The sequence below is a fragment of the Labrus bergylta genome, chromosome 14 (genome assembly GCF_963930695.1).
Source record: "Labrus bergylta chromosome 14, fLabBer1.1, whole genome shotgun sequence".
NCBI lineage: Eukaryota > Metazoa > Chordata > Actinopteri > Labriformes > Labridae > Labrus > Labrus bergylta.
The window spans coordinates 12,897,133-12,920,600 of NC_089208.1; the positions used below are offsets into that span (position 1 = coordinate 12,897,133).

Below are 23,468 nucleotides of genomic sequence, written 5' to 3' on the forward strand. Positions count from 1 at the left end.
GCTTTAAGTTTCAGACAAATGTGAGTTAAAATCAAAGATGCAGCCAACAAAAAAAATAACAAATTTACACCAACATCACTAGTTAGGTAACAGCCTCTAAAACTATTTTTCTGTTCCCTTTCTTTGAAAATTTCTGAGGGCATCATAATATTCAAATTGTCATGTTTCACTTGGCAGTGGACATTTCATGCATTCTTATATCACACATTTGGACTCGGTCTCAGCAGTGAAACTGTTAATTGTTACCCTTTTATTTATTGTCATCTCCAGCAACTTTAATTAAATTCTAAATTGGTCTAAGCTCATTACAGTTATATAAAACCTGATCCGTGCCAGCGTCTATAATTCAGGTGCGGTTATAATATCACTGTGAAGTTATGGCAACCACCAAAGCTCACGTAACCTCCAATGTAGACTTCTCAGAACCGCTGGCAACAAAGTAGAGATCTGGCAGGGGAACAACTTAAGAGACCTTCTTGATGGCATCAGTGGAACATATAGGCAGGAATATCCGGTTAAGAGAAGCAAGGGCTTTTCTCAAATTAAAATATTAAAAACTGAAATGGCAATTTTACATGAAAACTAATTTGTTATATAACAACCAATAAAAACTCTGTAGAGGAGGATTCACTTGAGTTATGAAAATAATCACTATGCAAACAATCTTCAACTCTTTCTTACAGTTCCACACACCACTATACCTCTGCCTTAGACCTTGTTACCATGTATGTGTCTGGATATAGATATAAACTAAATCTGTCTAAGAGTGTTTTATTCCCCCATACATGAAAAGAACGCCAAATGTCACTCCAGAATTGCTTTCACTGTTAATAAGGAAAATTTTACTTTGTGTGTGTGTGTGTGTGTGTGTGTGTTTGTCCTTTTCCTACATCTTTTATGGACCCATCTTGGTAAAAGACAGGGATTAGGTGTGTGAAGGACCTTTTTAGAGGAGGGCATTTCATCTCCTTTGAACAGCTAAGAAGGATTGTAATATTCCACAGTCGAGTTTCTTTAATTATTTCCAGATATGTAGTTACATCAAAACTTAATTCTCTCTTACAACCCCAGGACTGCATCCCCAGCACTCAGTCACTTGGGAGGAGTTAGGAATCAATATACCACGCATTACTTTAATATGTACTGGACATGGTCTGTTGCAATTTAGAGTACTGCATAGGTTACATCTATCTGCTGGTAAATTAGCCAAATTCTACCCCGGTTTACATCCAACCTGCATTAGGTGCAACCAGGACCCAACTATTTTCATACAGTATATAAGTTTAATATGGTCATTGACCCTAACCTATTGACTGCATTGATGGGTGTAGTCCCGCCGGATAAACACTAACATCTTCGCCGAGGCCATAGCTTTCCCTTCCTTGCTTGCTAGACATCTGATACTCCTTTTTCCCAAGCACTGGGTGTAGGAGGTAAGGTGCCACCTTAAGCTGAAAACATCTCAAATATGTGACCTGAGGCTCCACCGAGAAGTTTGTGTCTATTTTAACAACTGGGATTCCTTCCTTGCATGCACTTTGAAATACCTTTTTTTAACGGTGGATAAGAAATTATTTGCCATGCTTGTTTGATGTACAACACTGATACCAAAACTCATGTCTGCACTCTTAATCTAAAGTAGAAGCCGGCAGCTGGTTAGTCTGGCTTTGCATATAGACTCAAAAAAGGGTATGTGTGCCTGGCTTTGATCAAAGGGAACACAATCTGCTTGACTCCTCAAGGCCAATCGTGGGTTTATCTTGGACTTTTGATTCACACAACAACCAAAGTATAAAAATAAAATAACAACAGATGTTTTATGAGACTTGATGTGCTGGATTTTCCACAATAGTTTTTACTTTCTCCTTAGGTCCAAAAAGTAATCCAGTACAAAACAACAAAATAATATGTTTTCATTTTATTTTTAATAAAAAATAAGCTATTATTAAAAAAAAGATTTAGTCAAATATTACTTTTGTGGGTTTTCAATGGCATGAACCTGTGCATTTTAAAGTACTTATTGGTCCGGATAATCCCTTTATATCAATGTGTAATACCACTTTTCAGATCTTATGATCAATCTTAAAGGGTTTATAAAGCATACGCTTCAGATATGAACTGCTGTTAAGAGTAAATAATGGGGATGAGCAGATGTAATGATACCAAATACATTTGAACCCTATGTCAAAATGTCCAATATCTAAAAAGTAAAAGAATTGTCCCCTAACAGTTTGTTACAGCAAAACTGCCAGCACTGATTTTGCCTTGTGTAAAAAGTTGGCTCAGAAAAAATAAAACCCATTTCCTCCTAAGCGTAATACCTTTTGAATTCTTTCCAGTCATCGAGTAAGAAGTGACAAAAAAGGGTGGCTTTATACAGTAACTTCTTACTTATCAAGAACTAGTTTTGACCAAAACTTCTCATGTGTCATGAGCACAGCTCACATACCTCCTCAGTCTGCCAATGAGAAAGTAAACACAAAGACAAAGACAGGATTAAAGGAGGCCGTGACTAAACCAGAGCACCAATTTACTCTCCAGTCACATAAAAACACTGAACAAAAGACAGATCCCGCAGAGAAGAAGGAAGAATACCAATGCTGACAACTCCAGAGTGTCCTATTTCTTCCGTTTCATAAAACAATGAGACATCTCAGCAAGCGTCTTTAAACATGTCCGTAATATCACCAGAATGAGACTCGCATAGTTTCAGGGTGTGTTTGGCAAGATTCTGGAAAAACAGCAATGATGAACCTGTAATTTATCTCTTAAATGATTTCTTTAATGCTGTCAGTTTAAGCAAGTGTATCTTTATTTTTTAAATTGAAATCAATAAAAACTAATTGTTCACTCTCCACAGGAGATATACAGTTTGTTTGACCACGTTGCACTTGTTAGACATTATTCTTTCATTGCTCCCTTTTTGTCTTCTTCTTTGTCATCCTTCGAGTCATCAGAACCATAGTTCAAAGTTAACTTCCTGTTGTCTAAAGTTCTGTTTTGTCTTTCTTCGTCCCTCCTTTCTGTCCATCATCGGCAGCACACCTGAAGCCCAGGTTATCAGAGGCAGAGTCCGGAGTGTTGCCCATCCTGACAAAGAACCATAAGCATCAGTCAGTGACGCCTGAGGGAAATAATTACTGTTTTGGCTCACAGTCCGTCTATAGAGTGATTTACCTGGTTGTGATTCGTGCCTTGTGATTGGCTGAACCATCCACCGTGTCGATCCATGAGGCACCGCGCAGCACATACATTGGCTGTGCAGAGCGAAAGGGTGTGGATGTCCATTCCCATGTGTTTCCCATCATGTCATAAAGTCCTGCAAGAACATTCAACATTAATAATGTCGAGCACACATTTTTACTTTAGACCTTATACAGATAACCTCAGACTCTCTGCGGTTTTAATCTCTGTACATCTTTTTCAGTCCATTGCATTCAACTTGAATGAATGTGTGTAAAATCAATAAATGTGTTTTGTTGGATGGTGTCTTTTTTTGTTTTAAGGGACAATTACCATAACTGTTCTGAGGAGGGAATGCTGACACAGGAGAGATGCCATGGTAACCATCCTCAGCAGTGTCTTTTTCTGGAAAGGCCCCCTTTAACATAAACAAAAAAAACAGAATTACGACCAAGCAGGTTTGTCTAACACTAATGTGATGAGCAACACATTCATGTTTTATTGCATCAGTAGTAGAAAAGTAAAAAAAAAAAAAAAACATAAAAACCCTCAGATGTGTGGGTCCTTTCTAAACATACTGTGGGTTTTGCACCCACATATGTTTGGCCTAATAAAGTCATGTCATTATTTGCAGAAAAAAATAAATCTTAAAAAATAACATTTAAGTATTAAATCATTGACCTTGTACGGAGAACAGACCATATTAATGCGAAAGCTAATTTAATGCTATTAATGCTAATGTATTAGTCTATAGTAGCAGACTAACCTGCCAAAGGTTGGATCTGTTGGCCTGGAACTTGTTTCCCCATGGATAAGTCCGACCTGGAACACAGAGGCAGGAAACATAAAAGGACATCCAACAACATAATATTATATAAATTATCAAGCAGGAAGGGTATGTAATTGACCCCCCCCCCCCTTTCTTCTGTATAAAATGCAAGACCACACATTTAAATCACAGGTTTAACTCTGTTTAAAAGATGATATTAAGCGTTGGTGCACACATTAATACAAATGGACAGCATGGCTCAAACTCATACCATTAGTCAAGATGAAACCAGAATTGCTCTGTGATGAGTGCTGATATATCAGGAAATTTTGATACCCGAGCGCTCAGTGGGAATCGGCTGGAGGAGCAGCTCTATCGACGTCATGCCACTAACGAAACACACGTTCAACTTTTAAAAAAAGCAAAGATCCCTCAGCTCCGTACAGTCCACAGCAGAACAAATGATTGGGTCAGTTTGAAGCAGACCATCACAGTTATGGGAGTTAAATAACTCTTGTGTCTCGCCGTTTCCGCTGTACTCCGCTATTCCAGTGCGCACAGTGCCGCAGGAAGAACATTCATCAGAAAAACTGTCAATCATGGCAATCTATACCTTTCTACAGCAACAAATAACTAATTAAAAAGAAACTGGTCAGAATAAAGATTTCTTGTACACAAATCAGTGTTATAATAATTATCATGATGAACCTGGGTTTGAAAAAAATGTTTTTGATGTGCATTTTGATTTTACAGTTGGACTCATGTCCCATCTGTTAACATGAAGGAGGCGAGGTTAATGACCTATACTGCAGAGAGTCAGCAGGGGGAGCTCTAAATCTTTAAGCTTCACTTGAGGCAGGATATCCCACTGTCCATTGTTTATGCAATCTATGGTGCAGATAAATTGTCAAAAGATTATTAAGCCCTCTTATGGAGCATCATAAAGAAGAAAGAAAAAATATATTTTATGCTTTTAAGGTATACATTGTGTACCTTGCAGCCCACCTCGTGCAGCCCACTCCCACTCCTCCTCAGTGGGCAGTCTCTTTCCCCTCCACTGGCAGAAAGCCTTAGCATCAGTCCAGCTCACCTGAACCACAGGGAAGTCCAGGCGCTCCCGAATGCCTGAACCTGGTCCTGCAGGCTGTACAGCAGTGGGTTAAACAAGAAATACGCGGGCAAAGAAGAAATGTATGGAAAGAACAAGAACAACGACAAAGATAGGTGAAGGTAAAACTGGTGACTTCACCTGTCTCCATGACACCCGTTCTATAGGCAACCACCAAGGAGCTGTCTGGAGTGGAAACATGACAAAGAGTCAAAGTTGTTCGCAGGACAGCCTGAGAAGAAAAAGTCTAGACCGTCTGTTGAATCTTTACATTCAAATCACATTTCCAATAATTAACCAATTGAAGTAAAACTCTTGTTGCAATTTGAATTCATGCACATAACTTTTAAAGAGTTAATTCGCCCATTTATTTAGAATCATAATACATTTAAAGCAACCAAAGTAAAAAATACTTATCATGACCCAATTCAGAATTATGTATATTATGGCTTTGCATCTGCTTAAGGTGAGACTTTTAATTACTTGAAACACTGCTGGGTATCGTGATCTAAAATAATGTAAACAATAATGTATTATTTGATTAAAAAAACTACTTTAGATCCCTTTGTACAACACAGACCAGCTGCTAAACTTCCTGCTTCAGAATCTATCAATGAACAACTATGCTGAAGGTGTGAAAGCTTTTTCTTTATTTTATTTTTTTTACTTGTAACATATTAACACCTTTCATTTCTTAAAATCCTGAATTAGACTTCATGGAAATTGATGTTATACATGCAACATCCACGAGTTGTGCAGATTAATGTATTACTGTGTTAAACATGAAAATCCCAGTACCTCAATCTTCTGAGTCACTTTGCTCTTCAGGTCATCCGACACAAAGTCTTCAAATACAAAACTCCAACCAAACGTCTCAGCTTCTGTTTTGTATTTCTGCGCTCTCACAAACTCTCTGTCGTGAATGAGAGCCACGCAGCTTTATAAAACAGTACTTTGTTTGAGGGGTTACAGAATATAACAACATTAAGGTGTGTGTACCTGAAATCTGCATTAGTAACAGGGTACGTGTCTATTGTAAAGTCCTGAAGTTCAACCTCCCTGCTGGGGGACTCTCCATCTCTCCCATCAGCTGCACTGCTTCCCATTATCATCTTCCCTCCCGGGATATTCACCATCTCATCTGCAGAGCCTTTTAGTCAAGAGACAGAACTCGGTTACCTAGAATAAATACGGTTTTCATTTTGTGCAGTGAAAAAAAGCTTTTTAGTTTTGTTCTTACCCGCCAGCGTCAGTAAACACGTGGCACATATCCAGGACACCAGTTTCATAGTCTTCATTTTTTTAGATTCTCTTTATAGCGTAAGTAACAAATAGTCAAAGTTGTCTCCTAACACACTATTTCACACTTTAATTATTGGTGACACATTCGCATATCGGAGACATTTCACCGTTGCAAAGGGTATTGGTTCAACCGTAAACTGCTTCCGCATTATTTAAGAGGTTCCGCTTTCCCGAAAACTTTTTTTACGCGTTTAGTTTCTCTAATTTTTATATATATTTACAGTTTGTGGTTTCTACATAAAGATATATATTTTTCACTTGTATTAAGTTACATTTCATGTAGCCTATGTAATGCAATGTTAAAATATATCTTAAAACTGTTAAAAAAAAAACCCAATTGTTTTAGTCGATCACCATAATCTTTGCCAATCAAAGATTTAAACAACAAAAATTAATTCAGAAAAGTGTGAAACTAGTCAATTATTTTTGTTGAGATGTTAAAAATAGGAAATGTGTGCAAGCTTTAATGTGCCACCAGAAGAAAACACAGCTGGAGAAACGCCTGCTCGGAAGTTTGTTAAGCGTCAAGGCAGGTTGTTGACCAAGATTAAAAACCTTAAACTTTTACTTTTAATTCCTCCTTTCTCAATTATAGCCAACGTTTACAACATTGACTTATACTAAATGAACTCTAGTTTTATTTTGGCAGCTTGAAAAACTCACTTTGAACAATAAAATCCCTTCAACAGTTTTTTTTACTTGTAATGAAGCAGTCAAGAAAACGATGCAATCATGAATCTGAAGTTTGAGTATAGAATAAACTAAATGATAGAAATAACTGGTAAGAACAGTCTTGTTCTTTAGTGGAAGTATGTCAAAAGGTTGTATCACATACATTGAATAATTATCCACACATCCAACTCTAAAAGGTATTTCTAGTTGCAGCTGGAGCAGTTCACTGCTTTATTTACTGTTGATGTTTCATCTGCAACAGTACATTTAATAAGCCTTTGTATTTGCTCCAAAAAACCTAATTTCAGCATTGAATTTAAGCATTATTTAAGTGGTGTACAAGGAGATTAAATGTTAATAAGAAATTCTTGTCCTTTTGGGCCTGGCCCAAAATGTCTGCAACAATAAAAAAAGTGGAAATACAAGATTTTGGTGCATCCTGAAATACTTTCGATACAAGAGTCATGTATCAAAGTAACATTAAATAACTGGTTGGGTTAAGTAGTTGGAAAAAAAAGCTTTCAGACATGGAGCAAATTAGTCGTGTTATGTTACAATTAGAATAACGTTTTGGGTCATCAACCTTGATCCTCTCGACAGAGTCAATAAGACTTCTTAAGCATCCACTTCACAAACAAAACACAAAATCTTTCAAGAGCTGAAAAACCTTTAATGGCTAGAAACAAAACTGAGTGGCTGAGGTCAGTGCTTTTTTTTAACAAAATCTCATAAATAAACCAATCAGAGGGAGACATTGACAAATCCATGGAAAAAGAACATGACTAGCAAAACAATGGTTCCTGACAGATGCTGTGATGGATGCTGTGGCGTCTATGGCAGACTGTCCATCAGACTGGGGTGCTTCAAAGTTCCAAGAGGGGCAACAAGTTTAATCAACTGTCACTATCCCTGTATGTATGATAACAACTGCAGCTTCTTCAGTACACATTTAACCTCTTAGAGAAGACATTCCAGCTCGCATGATCTCATCCACCAACAAGATGTTGCTGGCAATCACTGTGCTGTAAAGGAATAACATTAGAGGTCAGAGAGGACGATGCTTCAGGATCATTTCAAATATTTGGAGGCATGTTGTACAGTTCAGAAATGCATTCTCACCATGAATGGAGAAGCTGCTTCTTGACATTGTAATTATCCCATACACCTGCTTCTCCTGCCACCATGGGTTCCCCTAAAAAACAGAAGGATTTAAGAGTTTATGTGTGTGACAGAAACTTAGTACAAACCAAATAGGCTCATGTAAGCAAAAAGGATTATGACATGACTCAAACATGTTTTGCTTTAAGACTTATTTAGACTTGTTGGAAAGGAGGGTAAGATGTGATCTTTAAGGTTTAGAAATTTGAGCACTCTTAATTTCAATGACTTAATAATAGTAATACTTTGCTAAATGTTTGACAGTGTGCTGTGGTTCTGACCTGTGCTCAGATCCACTCCAACAAGCTGACCGGACTCTTTGTACTCTGTCTGCAGCTTCAGCAGGGTGTCCTGGGGGTCATAGCCAGAGTTCTGGGCCAAAACCTATAAAGGAAGGGTGCAAATTAAAATCAGAAGTAGTAAATCACTAAAAAAAGAAGAAAACAGTAAAAACAGATTTCATGATAAAAGTTGGTGTTATATGTAGCTCAACTCAGAAAAAGATGAATACTACAAACATCGCTATTAATGTCGCTCACCTTGGGGATGACTAGGAGAGCATCTGCAAATGCCTGCACGCCCAGCTGGGCTCTGCCTTTCACATTTGGCTTGTGTTTTATGAGAGCGTCTGCAACAGCCACCTCAAATGCACCCGCACCTGACACGACAGAACCTGAAGACACAGGGATTTAATGGAGATACTTTAAAAATACTTTTTTTTTTTTTTAAACAATGTATCCATTAAAAACAATGTAAAAATAACTTTGGGAAGTTTGTTCTGATCATCTGAATACATGTAGAAGAGACTAAACTTCTTCTAATGCAGAGGAAAAAGACCAGAGTCACTGTAGCACAGACGTTAGAGACCAGAGAGAGCCATGGTAGCATCCCTGGGTGTTCGCTGTGCAAATAACACTCTTTTTTTTTTTTTTACAAAGCTACAGATAAAGCCAAAGCATTTTACTGTTAGGAACCTGACAGTTCTTTACTAAACTGAACCAAGTTACAGATGAAACAAGTCAAAACTGAATGCTTGATGAAAATGTCAAGCTCTATTAAACACAATCTAAAAGACTGCAGCAGGTACATCAATTAGGTAAACTATCTTAATAGTATCAAGATGATTGGAACCCTGAAGTTGAGTTTAGGAACTGCAAACAAAATGTTTTGAACTTCACATAGTTGTGAAAAATAAATGTAACTGGGCAGAATTACTTTGCTGCAATTTTTATGAAATTTAAATTCAACTCATAGAACAAAGTTAGTTGACAAGTTAGTTTTTTTTTGTCTTACCATCTTCAATGGCATTCTTGACCGCCCGCAAACCATCCCTTACAGCATCTTTGATCTGTGTGAGGGTGTGTTTGTTGGGTCCCTTCACCAGCAGGGTGACTGAGCGGGGGTTTCCACACTTCTCGATAAATGTGTACTTCTCTTCTCCCTGTAAACAGATCCACAGACAATGTAACTCTGCCTGTACATTTTAAACATGTTCATGTTGAGATTCAGGTTATTTACAGAAATTAAGTGCTGGGATGTTCTCTCACACACAATATTTTAACAACACACCCAGTAAATACTAGATTGATAAATCCACTCACCAGTGTGTGCTCATAAACCAGTCCAGCATTTCCCAAGCACTCAGGTGTGAGGTCATCAACTGAATTCATCGCAATGCCACCGCAGGCAAGGGTGAGCCTGACAAAAGAAAAACACACTGCATGTTTAATTCAGTTTTCTTTATGTTACTAAAAACATCTTGATATCATGCAAGTGGGAAGCAAAGCCCAAAAATACTACAACATCTCTGTACAGGAAACGTTGTGACCACGTGTTGCTGGCCTGATGTATTTGAAGCGTGCTAAAGCACTTAGGTCCCATGAGGCTGCTGCACCTCTGCCTTTTCTACAGAGGACTCGATGTTTGGTACTTTATCAGGAACACAAGGTGAGCCCCAGTAAAGTGTGGTCTCTGTGAGTCACATGAAATATTCTCTCTGTGTTGCATCCCAACTTTCATCAAGTCAACTAGCTAATGTTAGAGTGTAGAGTAGTAGAGACGCAGTGGCGCTGCTCTGCGGCTGACACGCACACCAGAGCTCCGTATTTGTTTGACACGTGATTCTTTAATGTGTTTTTATGTGCTGTCCTGTATACGTTTGTTTGTGTTGCGTTTTTATGCTCTCTTTGCCAGGCAAATTCCCCTCGGGGCAATAAAGTTTCATTAGAACAAACGCAGTTGCTCGAGAAAGACCAGCTTTAAAGACAAAATGGAAGAGAAGATTAAAAAAAAAAACACACTGCTTAAGGAAGAAAAAGTATTTTTGTTCTGATCATCTGAATACATGTAGAAGAGACTAAACTTCTTCTAATGCAGAGGAAAAAGACCAGAGTCACTGTAGCACAGACGTTAGAGACCAGAGAGAGCCATGGTAGCATCCCTGGGTGTTCGCTGTGCAAATTACCTGAACTGCATTCTGGGAAAGACATTTTATTAGTTCAAGAGGAACGAGTTTGTGGAATAATTACAGTGAAGGGGACCCATAGACTCTTAACACAAACGGTTCATTCATAGATCATTCAGACACACTGGTCTGTTAGGCATCTGCAGCTACTCTTCTTCAGATTGATAGGCTCCTTTTAAGGCAATGCTCATTATGATTGATAATAATGTGGGCATGATTTCATGAGATAGATAGGCAGAGGTCACGTTAACTGAATATTTTCCATTTTGGACAAAAAACATGTTTTACCGAGAATAGTTTTGAAGGCGTTCTTCAATTTTGACTGACCAGAATACTGAAGGATTTCCAGTCTGACAATACTCCCACAGGCAGATGGGCACACCTTTTCCAGTTTGCGGAAGTGATTTTTGTTGTTTTTATTCGCCTCGGAGCATGTAGGCGTATCCATTAGACATCGTAAACCTGTCTCGATATCCAGATTTGTTTAGGAGCTATGGACTCAAGAGCTTTTAAGCATGTCTGTGACCACTACTACACCTTATGGACCTCTTTAATTTCCATTCAACCGTTTTTAATTCCTATTAGATTAAATTTAGATTTTGTATATTCTTAACTTTCATAAGATTATTCATACTTAAACCTTTAGTCTTACTGAAATTTGAACCACTTTAAAAAAAATGCAATTTAAAACAACTACTTGTCATAAAAAAAGAAAAATACATTTTCAACTGGACAGAAAAGGCCCCTAATATCTGTAAAAGGGAACACCATATGTTACTTTTTTTTTACCTCTCCATGTTCCTCCTCTTTGCCCTACGCAGGGCCACTATTCCTTCCTTGGCGAGGACATCCAGGGAGAATGGGTCAATACCCTACACAATTCAGAAAAAAACAACATGAAACAGTGAATCATTAAAATCAAATTAAGAATAATTCCCCGTCACCTTCAGTTGTTAAAACATTATGTTAGAAGATGACGGGGGTAATATTTTGACAAAAGTATCTTATACTATGAAGCTTTACTCTATAGTTGACAATTTTGATCCTTTTTTTGGATTCTGAGGTACTTAAGAGCCATTTCATTAGCCAAAGCATACCTTCTGGTTAATGACGACAAAACCCTTCTCGCCATTGGGACAGACTTTGTTCTTGAAGGCAATGATCTTCTGCACGCGATCCTCGATGAACTTCCTTTCTGCAGCCACAAGTTTCTCCCTCTCCCCAGCACTCTTGTAGAAGAAGCCAGAGTTGACTTCAGTCTTTTCATACTCCAGTGAGACGTTGCAGGTCAGCACGTAGGCATCCTCCACTCTCTTCTTCATGTCTGGGTGACGAGCACCGTGGTCCAACACCAAACCTCTGATCAGTCTAACAAAGAAAAATGAAAAAGCAGTAACCCTAGTTAGTCTGCAATTCCTATACATCCATGCACCACTGCTGGTGTAGGCATTAATGGCTTCTTATTCCGTTATCTACTTTTTGTAAAGACTCACTGTGTATCGCAGTCTGTCTTGTGCTTCATCTCCATGATTTCCACCATGTACAGGTCAATGGGCTCATTGGGTTTAGCAATGGCAAGCACAGCATCAACCACAGCCTGGGGGTAAACACATCACACAACCATTGACTAAATGACAACAGAAAATAATCATGTGCTTACTCTTGAGATAAGAAAAAAAACAATTCTAAACTCCTAGCTATCTGTATCCAGCACCATCTGTCAGCTTACATCCATACAAGAATGCATCATTATGAAGTCTTCACAGAAGTTTAAAAAGCAGTTTAAATACTCTGTCACCTGGATTAAGCAGTGTTGATACTGTGACACTTTGATTATTCACTCATCAGATTTGACATTAGTCAGTTTTCTGACTAACTAAGAAGAGGCTATAATTAAGGCTAATAGTAGCTTATGAGTGAAGTTTTTTTCACCCTTTATACACCAAAGAACTGATGATCAAGTCTACTGAAAGTGGAGATGACAAAGAATCATTCTATGGTCAAATGCTGACCCTAAACACATCATTCACTGAGCTCTGCTCCCGCCTGTCTCACCTCTGTCAGCAGATCTGCCAGTTCTGTGTGGACCTTGGTCCTGAGGGAGGTTCGTGCTACGTTGATGAGGGTCTCTCTGTCCATTTCACGAGTCACCTTCAACTCCTCCAGCGCAGCCAGTGCTTTCTCTTTCGCTGCCTCAAAGCCTTCAGCAATGATTCTTGGGTGAAGACCCTGCGGCACAGAATAAAGGGGATGTGTGTAAGGTGACTTCACCGAGGGCTGAATACTGGAAATTTGCACATTTTAATGAGTCTAACATCCCAAATTAGGTGTTAAAAAAATAACCGATGGTCGGAAAACCATTTACAAAAAAAAAATCCAACCCTCTCTCACCTCTGACACATAAAGGTCAGCCTGCTTCAGCAGTTCACCGATGATGAGGACATTGGAGGTGGTCCCGTCTCCTGTGATGTCATCCTGCGCCGTGGCAACCTTGGCAATGAGTGAGGCTGTCGGGTGCTGAATTTGCTATTAAAAAATATATATAAAAAGAGATTTAGTGCATCACAAAATACAAATACTCTCCTTTGTTACACTGTAATTTGATGTGTACGACTGATTGCTGCACCTGACATTAAAAAAAAGTCAATGGAGAGCTAACATCCAAGTTAACTGTGCTCATAACGCAAGACACAAATACATCACACTGAATCTTCAACACACAACAGAATAAAGAAGCATACAGGGCAGTGATGTCAGTAACAGAAGAAGACGACAAGGTAAGAGGACAAGTACATAAAAAAAAAGTCCCAAACACAGCACTTCCTTACCATCTCATGTAACAAGACGTTTCCATCTTTGGTCAGCTTGATGTCTCCTGCACCAGACACCAGCCTGCGGATCCAAACAGGCACAACATGATGAGTGTGTTAAGAAGGCTGCAGGTGTATGTGGTGCTGTACAAGTATCCAATCAGCCACATCCTTAGAAAATAATGTATATGCTTACTGAATGCAAAATTATATAAAGAAGCAATCTATTTCATTCAACATTTCATTAATAACCCTTCTTGTCACTACATGATGGGGGATTAGTCCTTTATACTTTGAGTTTTAAGTTGAGTCCTAACCATAGACTGTTTGCCTAATCTGCTAGCTTTAGCTTGATGTTGTCAAAACGGATCGTGACGATGACTGGGCAGGACAACGTGCGCCCGGAATATAAGTGTTAGCAGCAAATGGAGGCCCAAATGTGATTAATTACCTCGAAAGGGCGTTGATACAAATGACACAGTTGTTGTTTTTTTCTTCAAATTTAACACACTTATGCACGTTTAAAGTGGGGACTGTGCTCACAGTCTTCACGTGAATTGCAGCTAACGCTAGCGTGTAGGCTAGGTTAGCTTAGCACGCGTGCTGCACAAAGAGGGGGTTCCGGCTGAACTCACATTTTCATGGTCCCCTTCGGTCCCAGGTTACTCTTCAGGACATCCTGGAGTCCCCGGGCGGCGCTGATGTTTATCGCCAAGGCGGCCTGGGCCCTGGCCACCTCTGCTTTTGGGTTCAGAGCTTTTACGGCGGTCATCGCGAACAAGTTCTACCAGCGGTGTAAAAGTAAAAACGTAGCGCCGGTGAGGAGTCCGCACTGCGAGGGCTGAGCGCTTCCAGAAGGCTCCAACACGTGGTGTCGTGCTGCTTTTACGTTCCAATTCTAGGCTCGGAAAAGACAGTTTTGAAAGCTCCAAATGTCGTAAAAGCAAGTGTTTTGAACATTTTTTTCTCGTACTAAAGGTTTCCATTGGCGTAATTTATGATGCACATTCTGATTACTGAGTCAAATTCCTGATTCTAAGGTACATATGCGTTGCTTCCTTGTTTGATATTTTGTCTTTAGATAAAACGTTTCTCCCATAGACTGTAAATATGTTTCCCCACAGCAGAACATAGTAAAGACAATTACAAGATAAGATAAATAAGATAAGATATACTTTATTCATCCCAGCAGGGAAATTTAGGTGTTCCAGCAGCCAGCATACATACAAACACACAACACAACACATATATACATACATATCCCACCCATACAAAACAAACATGAGCCCACAATACAGTTTGATATATGATATATGCAACTCAGGCTAAAGTTGTCTTCTGTCTCTACTTAAAGGGGAGTCGTTATAAAGTGCAATTGCAGTAGGTAAAAAAGTATTTTTAAATCTATCTTTATTTCAATGAGTAATTAATTCCAAATAGTTTCTACTATCGTCTCTTGGTTTTTGAAGAGAAAATTGCAACCCTCCCTTCAAACACTCAAACTTTCACCCAATTAATATTAAAGTCATTTCATTTATTTACTTTTCATTGCGTTCTTTAAAATAAACTGAAAGCTTCACTTGTCTTGAATTGCTGATTATGGTAACTGTTGTTATTTATAGCCTATATATTGTATACAGTATTAAGGCTATATATTTTTACCCACCTTTGGGAATTTTGCATGAGCTTTCTGTCTGTTTTTATCATCGTCTCAGTGAGTGCGTCATGTACAGCATCAAAACCCGCAGAGCTGATTCTTCAAGGGTCTTTACGATCTCCAACAACCTTTGAATGCAGCATCAGCTACGCCCTAGATGACGCGCCGTTAGGCCAAATTATTTCACTTTAATATGGAACTAGAGCTCCGAGTTTATAGGCCACAGTTTATGGATTTGTTAAAAACCTTTGTTACAACAGTATAGGGCAAGATTCATTGACCCTTGGTGTGTACTGAATACTGTTTTATGTTTCTGATACTAAACCAATACATTCTGATGCAAATGATTCATTTCCAGCTCCTGTGTGAACACTTTTCTTGGGTCCTGCAAAATAAACAGGAATGTTGGATTTTCTACCTTGATTGGATAGATGAACAATGAAGAAGCAGCACCAAGAACTTTGTCCATCAATGTACTATTATGATTTCAAAAAATTCAAGATTAAAGAAATACCAGACTTTTTTTTCCATTTAGACCTAAAGTTTAATTCAATATGTACAACAAGTTGTATTAAAGCATTGCAATGTGCATGTCCACAACATTGTGATATTAATACTCTCTTGTTGATTTTGTTTACCAATGTAGGTTAGGATACCACACATTTTTAACAGATATAGAACTGTCCACACCGTCTTTAGCTGGGTCAGTAAGCCTACAATGTGTATCTACAATCTCACCATTAAAAAAAACATTCATCTTGGTTAGTACACACAATCAACAGTCAGCATTAATTGCTTGATTCAGGGAAACACTATACTAGTGTGTATACAGCACTTTGTAGAGATTTAGTTGTGCTGAAATAAAAACTAGCTTCAAAAACTGTCTGACACATTGTACCCCACCTAGACAAGGAACAGACAGAAGTGTCACTATGTCAAAGTTAGATATCAATCTTGAGGTATGGTCAGTTTAACAGAGGAGATGCAAACAGGGAAAATAAGCAGAAATTCAACCCAAGTACTGTACACTCAAGAATGTCCAAATTAAATGTGCCTTCTTGTTCTTATACTTCATGGTGCATCAATCTCAAATTTTGTGCTGAATCCTTTTATGCATTCCCGTATTATTGCACAGTAGAGTCAGTTGGCTGGATCAAAAACATACAAACATGAATTCACATTTCCTTTAGGAGATTATACTTTTTCCGAAAATATAAAACTGGGGTCTGACTTTGGACGTGCAACACAGCCCCCCACATATCAGACGATCTTTCATACAACACTGATTTTTTCAATCTCATACTGACAAGGAATTGTTCTGGCATTGTGATTTTTGTTGTGAGATACTGAAGGGAGATTTATTTATTGACTTGTTACCAGTGGTAGTGCTAGGAGGGGTTTGGAGTCATGAAGGGTTTTCTTTTGTAATACATTTTATGAAAAGTTCTTCAGACATTTGGGCCCCTGTGACCAGTACAAGAACTGCTAAACGTTTTTAATCTTTTCTCGTATCTCAACAAACCCTGATGTCCGTTTCATATCAACATAAAAAGGGCCATTTAAAATCTGACCCTGAAAATAATAGAGACAGGGAAGAACATGTCAAATGATACTTTGTCTACACGAGGTGCATTAATGGATCAGTAACACAGTAACTGTCGTGACAGATACAGATTGGTTATTATCTGCTGAAGTAAGACATTCTAAACCCAAACAGAAAACAGGAGTAAAGAGACCAAAAAGAAAGGAAAAGTAACTAAAACATGCCCAATATTTTGCAGATATCCCCGACAGTGCAAACTCCAATGGCCGGTTACACTCTGCATGGATCAGTGTGATAAGTTGCAGTGGTTACTGAGAGGTTCCCCCTGCTGTTGGTTTGTGATTACTTCAAGGGTGAAGTCTTCATGGGAATCATTATTCTAGATTCCATGTGCTGAATGAGAGGGACTGTGTGACAGGGAGGAAACAAAAGTCAGATTACTCAAAATATTCTGTCCCATAGAAAATGCAAAAATAATACATTAACATTTACTGCAGTTAGTTGTAATATTTAATAACCTACATGATTTTCCATCCTCATAACCGTCCTAATCTTATAACCCTATCTTAAATGTTCAGTATTCAATTAACTTGTAAATGGATTCATTTTGGCATTATTTTCACATTAGTATCCTGTTTTAAGAATCTTCTGTTGAAATTAACAAACACAATTCAATTCAATTCAAAAAACTTTATTTGTCCCTGGGGGGCAATTCAAAGGCACACAGATAAGATAATGTAATCCTCTATCCATAGATAAAGCTCTATGTAAGTTCGAAGTTGGCAAAGTTTTATCCCAAATTACTATTAAGATGTGATTTTTGCAGAACTCAAAGGAACATTTCATTAAGGAAATTATTTACAACTTGGCAAAATCTTGTTTGTATATTCATTCAATTTTTGTTCATGCACATGGTTAAGCAGCAAGTGAATTTCAGTGTCTGACACTTTCTGTTACAGCAGGCTTTAGTTGTATGCAGGAATTCATTTATGTTGGGGGCAAAGAGGCATAACATTATGGCCATAATGCAATCCTGGATCCCATCTGTCGATGCCTGACGGCATATTACCTCTAATTAATCTCCAAAATCAAACAGAATGCGTGCAATCGCAGCTGAAAATCCACTCTTAGATTGTGTCACTCAAGTCCAACTTCATTCTCATTTTACTAGTAGCTAGTTGGACAGCACACAATGAGCATTGATAAAGGAAAAAGAACTCTGGTCTGGGTGTCCTTAATTGACAAACAGAAGCCCTTTAAAGTTTTCTGTTGCTCTCAGAGGCAGAGGCTGTTATCTCTCACAAGATAGCATAGTTTCCAAAATGACTATGTTGGATGTCAGTTCCCTAAGGTCACTGTCTCCTCCTTAAACCACTATTTAGCAGCTTAACTTAATAAAAGCGTCAAACCCTAACTACATTACCATCTTCATACCACCATCATAAGTGTGGATGTTGTCAAGCGCCATCAGAATTGTAAGGGGGGAGGGGGAGGAATGCTTACCAGTGTAATAAACAACCTCATCCCAGCCTTCACGCTGCCAGGCTGCATTTCTGATGTTTTCTCTGGACTGAAGGTCTTTGTAAGCTGAAGTGAAAATAAAAAAATATTTACTAGTTTAAGTGGTACAGTTTTACTCATATGCAAATACATTACATAATGTTTCCACTCTGAGAAAAGTGCTGACTTCTGACACTTTTGCATTTACTTGTACATTGCAAATCATTTCCTCAAACTTTGAGAATGGCTAAAAAATATGAAAGATGCACCTACAGTGTATTTATTTAATATACAGTAATGCACTGTTAAACAAGCCTCATATGTAAATATTATACTATTGTACTTCTCTGTATCTTACTCTTAATTGTCACGATGTTGCCAAGTTCAATAAACCTGGAAACTCTGCTTACCCCATAAATGGTGAACTGTGTACAGACTTCCAATCTGGGAGAAAAAGCCTCCCACTGACTCCTGGTTCTGCTGGCGGATCTCAATAGCACGCGCCCTGCAGAGCATGAGAGAGTAAAGTTACATGACAACAGAACAGACAGCTTTTTATTAATGGTTTGTACCAGTTAAACCACCAGCACAAACGTGTAGGTTTTACGGCTTTAATGAAAGTGGAATTTACGGACATCCCAATTATCTCTTCCAATTTAAAACATCCAATTTGAAATGTTTAAAATTAAACAAGCTTTAAAATCCCATAATCATTTTTTAAACTGAATACATGAGCAGATTCCAGTTCAATCAAATGGGTACACACAGAATATTAAATACAGACTATTAGAGTTATTTTTGAGATGGACAAATTACATGGGGTATATCTCTTCATGCTTCAGAGTCATGCAAAGATTATGTAGCAAAAAAGTACCGTTTACTCATATTCATCTGCTACAGTCTGCAAAACCAATAGGATAAAATAGATGTGAAGATATTTTAAATGGTGTGTGTAATAATGGAAACTCTGTTATCACAAAATACTGAGAAAACTCACGAGTGTTAAATTCAATTGGATCCAACTGGCCGACATTCTGATACAAGGAAAAATATACTAGGAAAAAAAAGAAATGGAGAAGGATTCATAAAGTTACTCTTACCAGTAATTTCCCCATTCAATCATCGTTCCCGGCTGAAATCCCAATGTGAGGAAAGAGAGGTGATAGGAATGAGAGCACAGCAGCAGAGAGGAACATGTTCATGCTTAAAGAGAGGAGGTGACAGAGTTACCCTGAGTTGGTATGACCGGAGCTCATAGATGTTGGGTCCTGTACGAGGAACGGGTTCGTTCCAGAAACTGAACTCCAGCAGCAGCTGGTTCCTGCGAGAGAGCAGCATCTTCCCCCTCTCATTCCTGAAGTCCATAAACTTCTACACAAAAGACAAAAAACAGCAACACATCTCTTAGTAGATGAGGGGGATTTAGACACGGCAAATACATTTGCAAAAAAGTGAAAACTCCTGTTAGTCATTTAAGCACTATAGCATTTCAGACACAAAGGAATAAGCTGTTCACATGACAACCATGTAACATTTACTGTTGCATGGGACAAAAGCAATGCTATAACCTTAAAGTCTAACTATGTCACTGTTTAGAAAAACATCTAATAACTAACTTAAAATCAGATAAAGAAAAAAGTACATTTCTGTTAATTTTAAACAAACATATACTTAATGGATAAATAAATAATATCTCTTCACTCTTTACAGTAAAAAAAATTCTGTTAATAACCGTTCTAAATTAATGCACCAAAGTAAGAACCACATCCAACTGCATAAGTTGAAGCATTAAGGTTGAAAAATAGTCTGTGAATGTCATTTGAGTGGTGCACAGCTGGAAACTAAAGTCGTTTTCACATATCCACTCCTGAAAATATCTAGATAGGGTCTCCCTAGGTAAGCCATGACATTAAAAAAAGACGCGGACGAAGCAACAGAGTCTGCTGTACGATGCTATTATGATAATATTTAACTTTATATCAATGTTACGTGTAGTTTGGTAGAATCACAATGTCAACAAAAGAGCGAAGAACAACATACTGATGAACAGAAAACATAATGCAGCTGTTTAATTACGTGCACGGAGATCATAGCGGTCGCATGCAGACACTCTATGCAGCGTGCAGCAGTCACAGTGTAGAAACGTCCCTCCCCCTCCTATTGGCTCGAGGTGAATTCTCGAATTTCAGGAGAATATTCTGCTGTGTTCAAAAATCAGCCCACTCGGACTTGCTGCGGAAAAAATACTAGGGGGCTGGCAGGAGAAACTCTGGGTGAAGTCTGAGTGAAAGATTTGTCTGTTTGCGTTCACACATACTGTACAGCTCCTCCGGCTAATATCAGGAGTTTTCTGTAAGTGTGAAAGCCCTATAACTGATGGTAAACAGAAATAATTTGAGAGTCAGTTACCTTATTCTGCCTGAGTTTGTTCATGACTTCGGTGAGAGCTGGGTATCCTCCTCGGTATCTCCACAGATGAACTAGAATAGAATAGAATAGATTATACAAATAGAGAAAAGTAGGAGCAAAAGAGCAACAACAAAAATGCCACTCTAAATTAATCATGGTGTGTCTCTATTTTTGCCTTTATCGTAAGAGGACGTATCTCTCAAGGCCACCTGTGTTCAGTCATGTAGAAATTCATCTTTACTGCTACCTCTCGTAAAAAAAAATATCAGCTGAAGGTTAACAATTCAAAAACCTTTTAATAGGATAACAAATATTTGGACACTTTTAAAAAATCTATGATGAAAACTGCTCATCTCACTGGACATAACACGAAAACATAAAAACTATTTCCCAGAGAGTAAGCACATCTGCTGTCTTTAGTACAAGTTGGACAATTGGAGGAAAATGAGGTTATGAAAATATCGTGAATAACTTCATCAGGAGTTCAAATATTTTTTTAAACGATCCTGCAAGTCAAAAATTGGGAATACTTTCACCATAATCAATAAATAGAGACAGGGTAACTCTCTGAATGGGTTCAAAGTCCAGAAATACAGATCTATTTGTTGATTGTTGTTCACTTGCATATATGTAAAGAAACCCTTAGAGGCGGAGATTGACCCATGCCCATACCTGCCTGATCCTGCTCTCCGTACCACGTGTTCCAGGTTCCCACTAGTTCACATGGGTATTCAGGGTCAGCATGAATGGAAGACAAAACGTCCTCACTGAAGACACACACATGCATACAACACAAACAGAACTGAGTAAAAGAGGATTGGTATTTGAAATGTGTACAAAACCAGCAAGAACAGAACTTGGATTTCTTACCAGAGTTCATTGTAATCATCAAGGCACTCAGGCTTGACATTGTGAACTGCAAAATGACGACAAAACATGAGCGTTTCAAACAGCAACTGACGGGTATCACGTGATTTTTCAAGTTGGAAAACATTTAAATATCTTTCATAAAACAATCTAAAGCTCATACAATCGGGTCAATATTTGTCAATGATCCACCGTAACTTTCCCCAAAAGTGAGAAACAACACATACATTGTATTTTGTAGAGATTGTTGTCTTCTTTCTTGGCAAGCAGATGAGAGTGAGCGTCTTTTCGGGGGTCAACCTTTCTAACAAAAAGAGACTTGAACCAGCTGTCTTCACGGAAAGCTGAGAGGCTCCTGTTGTCAAACAAAGCTTAACGTTAGATACTCTATTGTCTCTGAACCACACAGTGGGTTAATTACTCTGCTCAGCTGTGACCTGTTCACCCACGGCAGTGTAACCCAATCCGACATGTAACTGCACCTGCTCTGATGAGAGTGCTTTCAATAACAAACTGTCACAGATGTGTAAAATGTCAAATGGAAACTGGACAAATTGGAAGGCTGATCATTAGTTGCTTTACAAATGTTTCTCATGATTTTGTCAAGTTTCTCCTGTACATTTAAAAAAAGAAAAGAAAGTTCACTTTAATGAATGAGTGCAATTAAGCAACCGGTAGTTTAAATGTCAAGGGGACTGTGGCATGATGAGAGCTATCAGAGTTCAAAGATGTCTTTAAAATATGACTGCTTCTTTTTCTTTCTTTCTTTTTTTTTTTTTTACAGAGGCTTAGTCAATTTAAATTATTGGAGGAAAACGCAATTGTTTATCTATATATCTATATGTTATTTAAACTCTTACGCTAGCTGATATACTTAAAGATTTTAACAAGAAACTTTGTACAAATCCTTCAAGAAAAAACAACTCATGCACTGCAAATACACTCCAGCAGCAGTGAATCCTATAAGCTGCTTTGCATACTGCACATGAGATTAGTCCGCATGGATTTGTAAGCAGCCTTTCCGCATGACAAAGTATTTTGTTTTCTTTATAAACTTTACTTTAAAAGAGTCAACGAGCACTCCTCTCTATGCATGTGTTTTGTCTTTATTAGGAATCACTCCTCTCACTTCACCAACTGATTGAAACACAACTACTACTTCACTGAGTGCATTCAAACTTGTCACAGTTTTTCCTCAATCACAGCACTTCAGTGGCAACAAGTTTGCACTCAGCTTCGTATGCAGCTCCAAGACTAGACACCTGCCGCAGTAAGAAACAGTGTTACTCTCTTATCAAAAACAAGCCTTGCTCTACAGCGACACATTTTGACCTTGGAGTAATTAAGAACTTACACAAACTTATTTGACATGTGGTGTAATTTCGTCATATTAAAACTACTATTCTATGCACAAAACTATACAATCTGCGGGTTAATACACAACAGTAGTCACAACACAACCTTCTATTTCGACAGGTTGACAACTAGTTTGAGTGCTAATGCTAGCTACGTTGCAGGGATATGTGTACGCAAACCACGTCCTCAAGTTAGCGTTAACTTTAACTTAGCCACATAGCATACCGGCGGACTGCCACTGGTGTAAACAAACAAACATTAAAGGAGCATGTACGCATCAGCACCAGCTAATTTAACTTGCAAAGCTCTAACCTTACGACTACAGTGACTTGTCCATTTGTATTAAGCCCATTTCTTGAGTGTTTCAGGCCTATGCCCAGTCGCTGAAGGACTCGGGTCGCCATCTTCCCCCTGAAAGCTGTTTGAGGTTGTGCAGGACGGTGCAGCAGGTGTCAGGGTCCCGGTGCAGCTGATGTTACTTACACAGCCCCGTGTTTACTAACTTCATGTACCGGAATCAGCTGACATTATGTGGATATGTGTAACTTCAAACTAAAGCCGACGATAAAGTCGGAGCAGAGGTTAATATGTATAGATGATGATTAGTCATAACAACTTTGATATTCAACCCGGCTTGACAAGTTGGCAACACTGTAACCATGGCGACGCA

The 23,468-nt window shown here is 38.4% G+C and overlaps 3 protein-coding genes and 2 non-coding genes across 5 annotated transcripts; all 5 read right to left on the reverse strand.

The window, feature by feature from the left end:
- Positions 1-2,790: 2,790 nt before the first annotated feature.
- Positions 2,791-6,488, reverse strand: sumf2 (sulfatase modifying factor 2). Its single transcript, XM_020635578.3, has 9 exons — positions 6,301-6,488; positions 6,060-6,210; positions 5,859-5,973; positions 5,202-5,246; positions 4,946-5,096; positions 3,950-4,005; positions 3,517-3,601; positions 3,178-3,319; positions 2,791-3,090 (listed from the first exon to the last, which is right to left on the reverse strand). The coding sequence occupies exons 1-9, from the start codon at positions 6,356-6,358 to the stop codon at positions 2,988-2,990; spliced, it is 906 nt and encodes a 301-aa protein (XP_020491234.2). The 5' UTR covers positions 6,359-6,488; the 3' UTR covers positions 2,791-2,987.
- Positions 6,489-7,683: 1,195 nt separating this feature from the next.
- cct6a (chaperonin containing TCP1, subunit 6A (zeta 1)) lies at positions 7,684-14,328 on the reverse strand. Its single transcript, XM_020635626.3, has 13 exons — positions 14,102-14,328; positions 13,485-13,548; positions 13,048-13,182; positions 12,712-12,885; positions 12,150-12,253; positions 11,754-12,024; positions 11,446-11,528; positions 9,794-9,890; positions 9,486-9,633; positions 8,732-8,865; positions 8,474-8,576; positions 8,154-8,226; positions 7,684-8,056 (listed from the first exon to the last, which is right to left on the reverse strand). Exons 1-13 carry the CDS (start codon positions 14,236-14,238, stop codon positions 7,984-7,986), a joined length of 1,596 nt encoding a protein of 531 aa, XP_020491282.1. The 5' UTR covers positions 14,239-14,328; the 3' UTR covers positions 7,684-7,983.
- On the reverse strand, positions 8,964-9,101 carry LOC114920377 (small nucleolar RNA SNORA22). Its single transcript, XR_003808703.1, has one exon. It is a non-coding gene; the product is annotated as a small nucleolar RNA SNORA22 (small nucleolar RNA).
- LOC114920378 (small nucleolar RNA SNORA22) lies at positions 10,514-10,651 on the reverse strand. The gene has a single exon (XR_003808704.2). It is a non-coding gene; the product is annotated as a small nucleolar RNA SNORA22 (small nucleolar RNA).
- A 1,295-nt stretch (positions 14,329-15,623) lies between the features above and the next one.
- LOC109985324 (protein NipSnap homolog 2) lies at positions 15,624-23,276 on the reverse strand. The gene is made up of 10 exons (XM_020635622.3): positions 23,111-23,276; positions 21,670-21,797; positions 21,446-21,491; positions 21,248-21,342; positions 20,576-20,646; positions 19,397-19,537; positions 19,267-19,298; positions 18,577-18,671; positions 18,170-18,253; positions 15,624-17,073 (listed from the first exon to the last, which is right to left on the reverse strand). Exons 1-10 carry the CDS (start codon positions 23,200-23,202, stop codon positions 17,009-17,011), a joined length of 849 nt encoding a protein of 282 aa, XP_020491278.2. The 5' UTR covers positions 23,203-23,276; the 3' UTR covers positions 15,624-17,008.
- Positions 23,277-23,468: the final 192 nt, after the last annotated feature.

Excerpts from the sequence above, each read along its gene's own strand:
- sumf2 (XM_020635578.3), bottom strand. The coding sequence starts at position 6,358 with ATGAAGACTATGAAACTGGTGTCCTGGATATGTGCCACGTGTTTACTG. Across the intron at positions 5,974-6,059 it reads GTTACTAATGCAGATTTCAG|AGAGTTTGTGAGAGCGCAGA; the intron begins GTACACACACCT and ends CATTCACGACAG. Across the intron at positions 5,097-5,201 it reads AACGGGTGTCATGGAGACAG|CCTGCAGGACCAGGTTCAGG; the intron begins GTGAAGTCACCA and ends ACTGCTGTACAG.
- cct6a (XM_020635626.3), bottom strand. The coding sequence starts at position 14,238 with ATGACCGCCGTAAAAGCTCTGAACCCAAAAGCAGAGGTGGCCAGGGCC. Across the intron at positions 13,183-13,484 it reads ACGTCTTGTTACATGAGATG|CAAATTCAGCACCCGACAGC; the intron begins GTAAGGAAGTGC and ends ATTTTTTAATAG. Across the intron at positions 8,227-8,473 it reads TGGAGTGGATCTGAGCACAG|GGGAACCCATGGTGGCAGGA; the intron begins GTCAGAACCACA and ends TCTGTTTTTTAG.
- LOC109985324 (XM_020635622.3), bottom strand. The coding sequence starts at position 23,202 with ATGGCGACCCGAGTCCTTCAGCGACTGGGCATAGGCCTGAAACACTCA. Across the intron at positions 21,798-23,110 it reads CAAGTCACTGTAGTCGTAAG|GAGCCTCTCAGCTTTCCGTG; the intron begins GTTAGAGCTTTG and ends GTTTGACAACAG. Across the intron at positions 19,299-19,396 it reads TCCGGTCATACCAACTCAGG|CCGGGAACGATGATTGAATG; the intron begins GTAACTCTGTCA and ends TTGGGATTTCAG.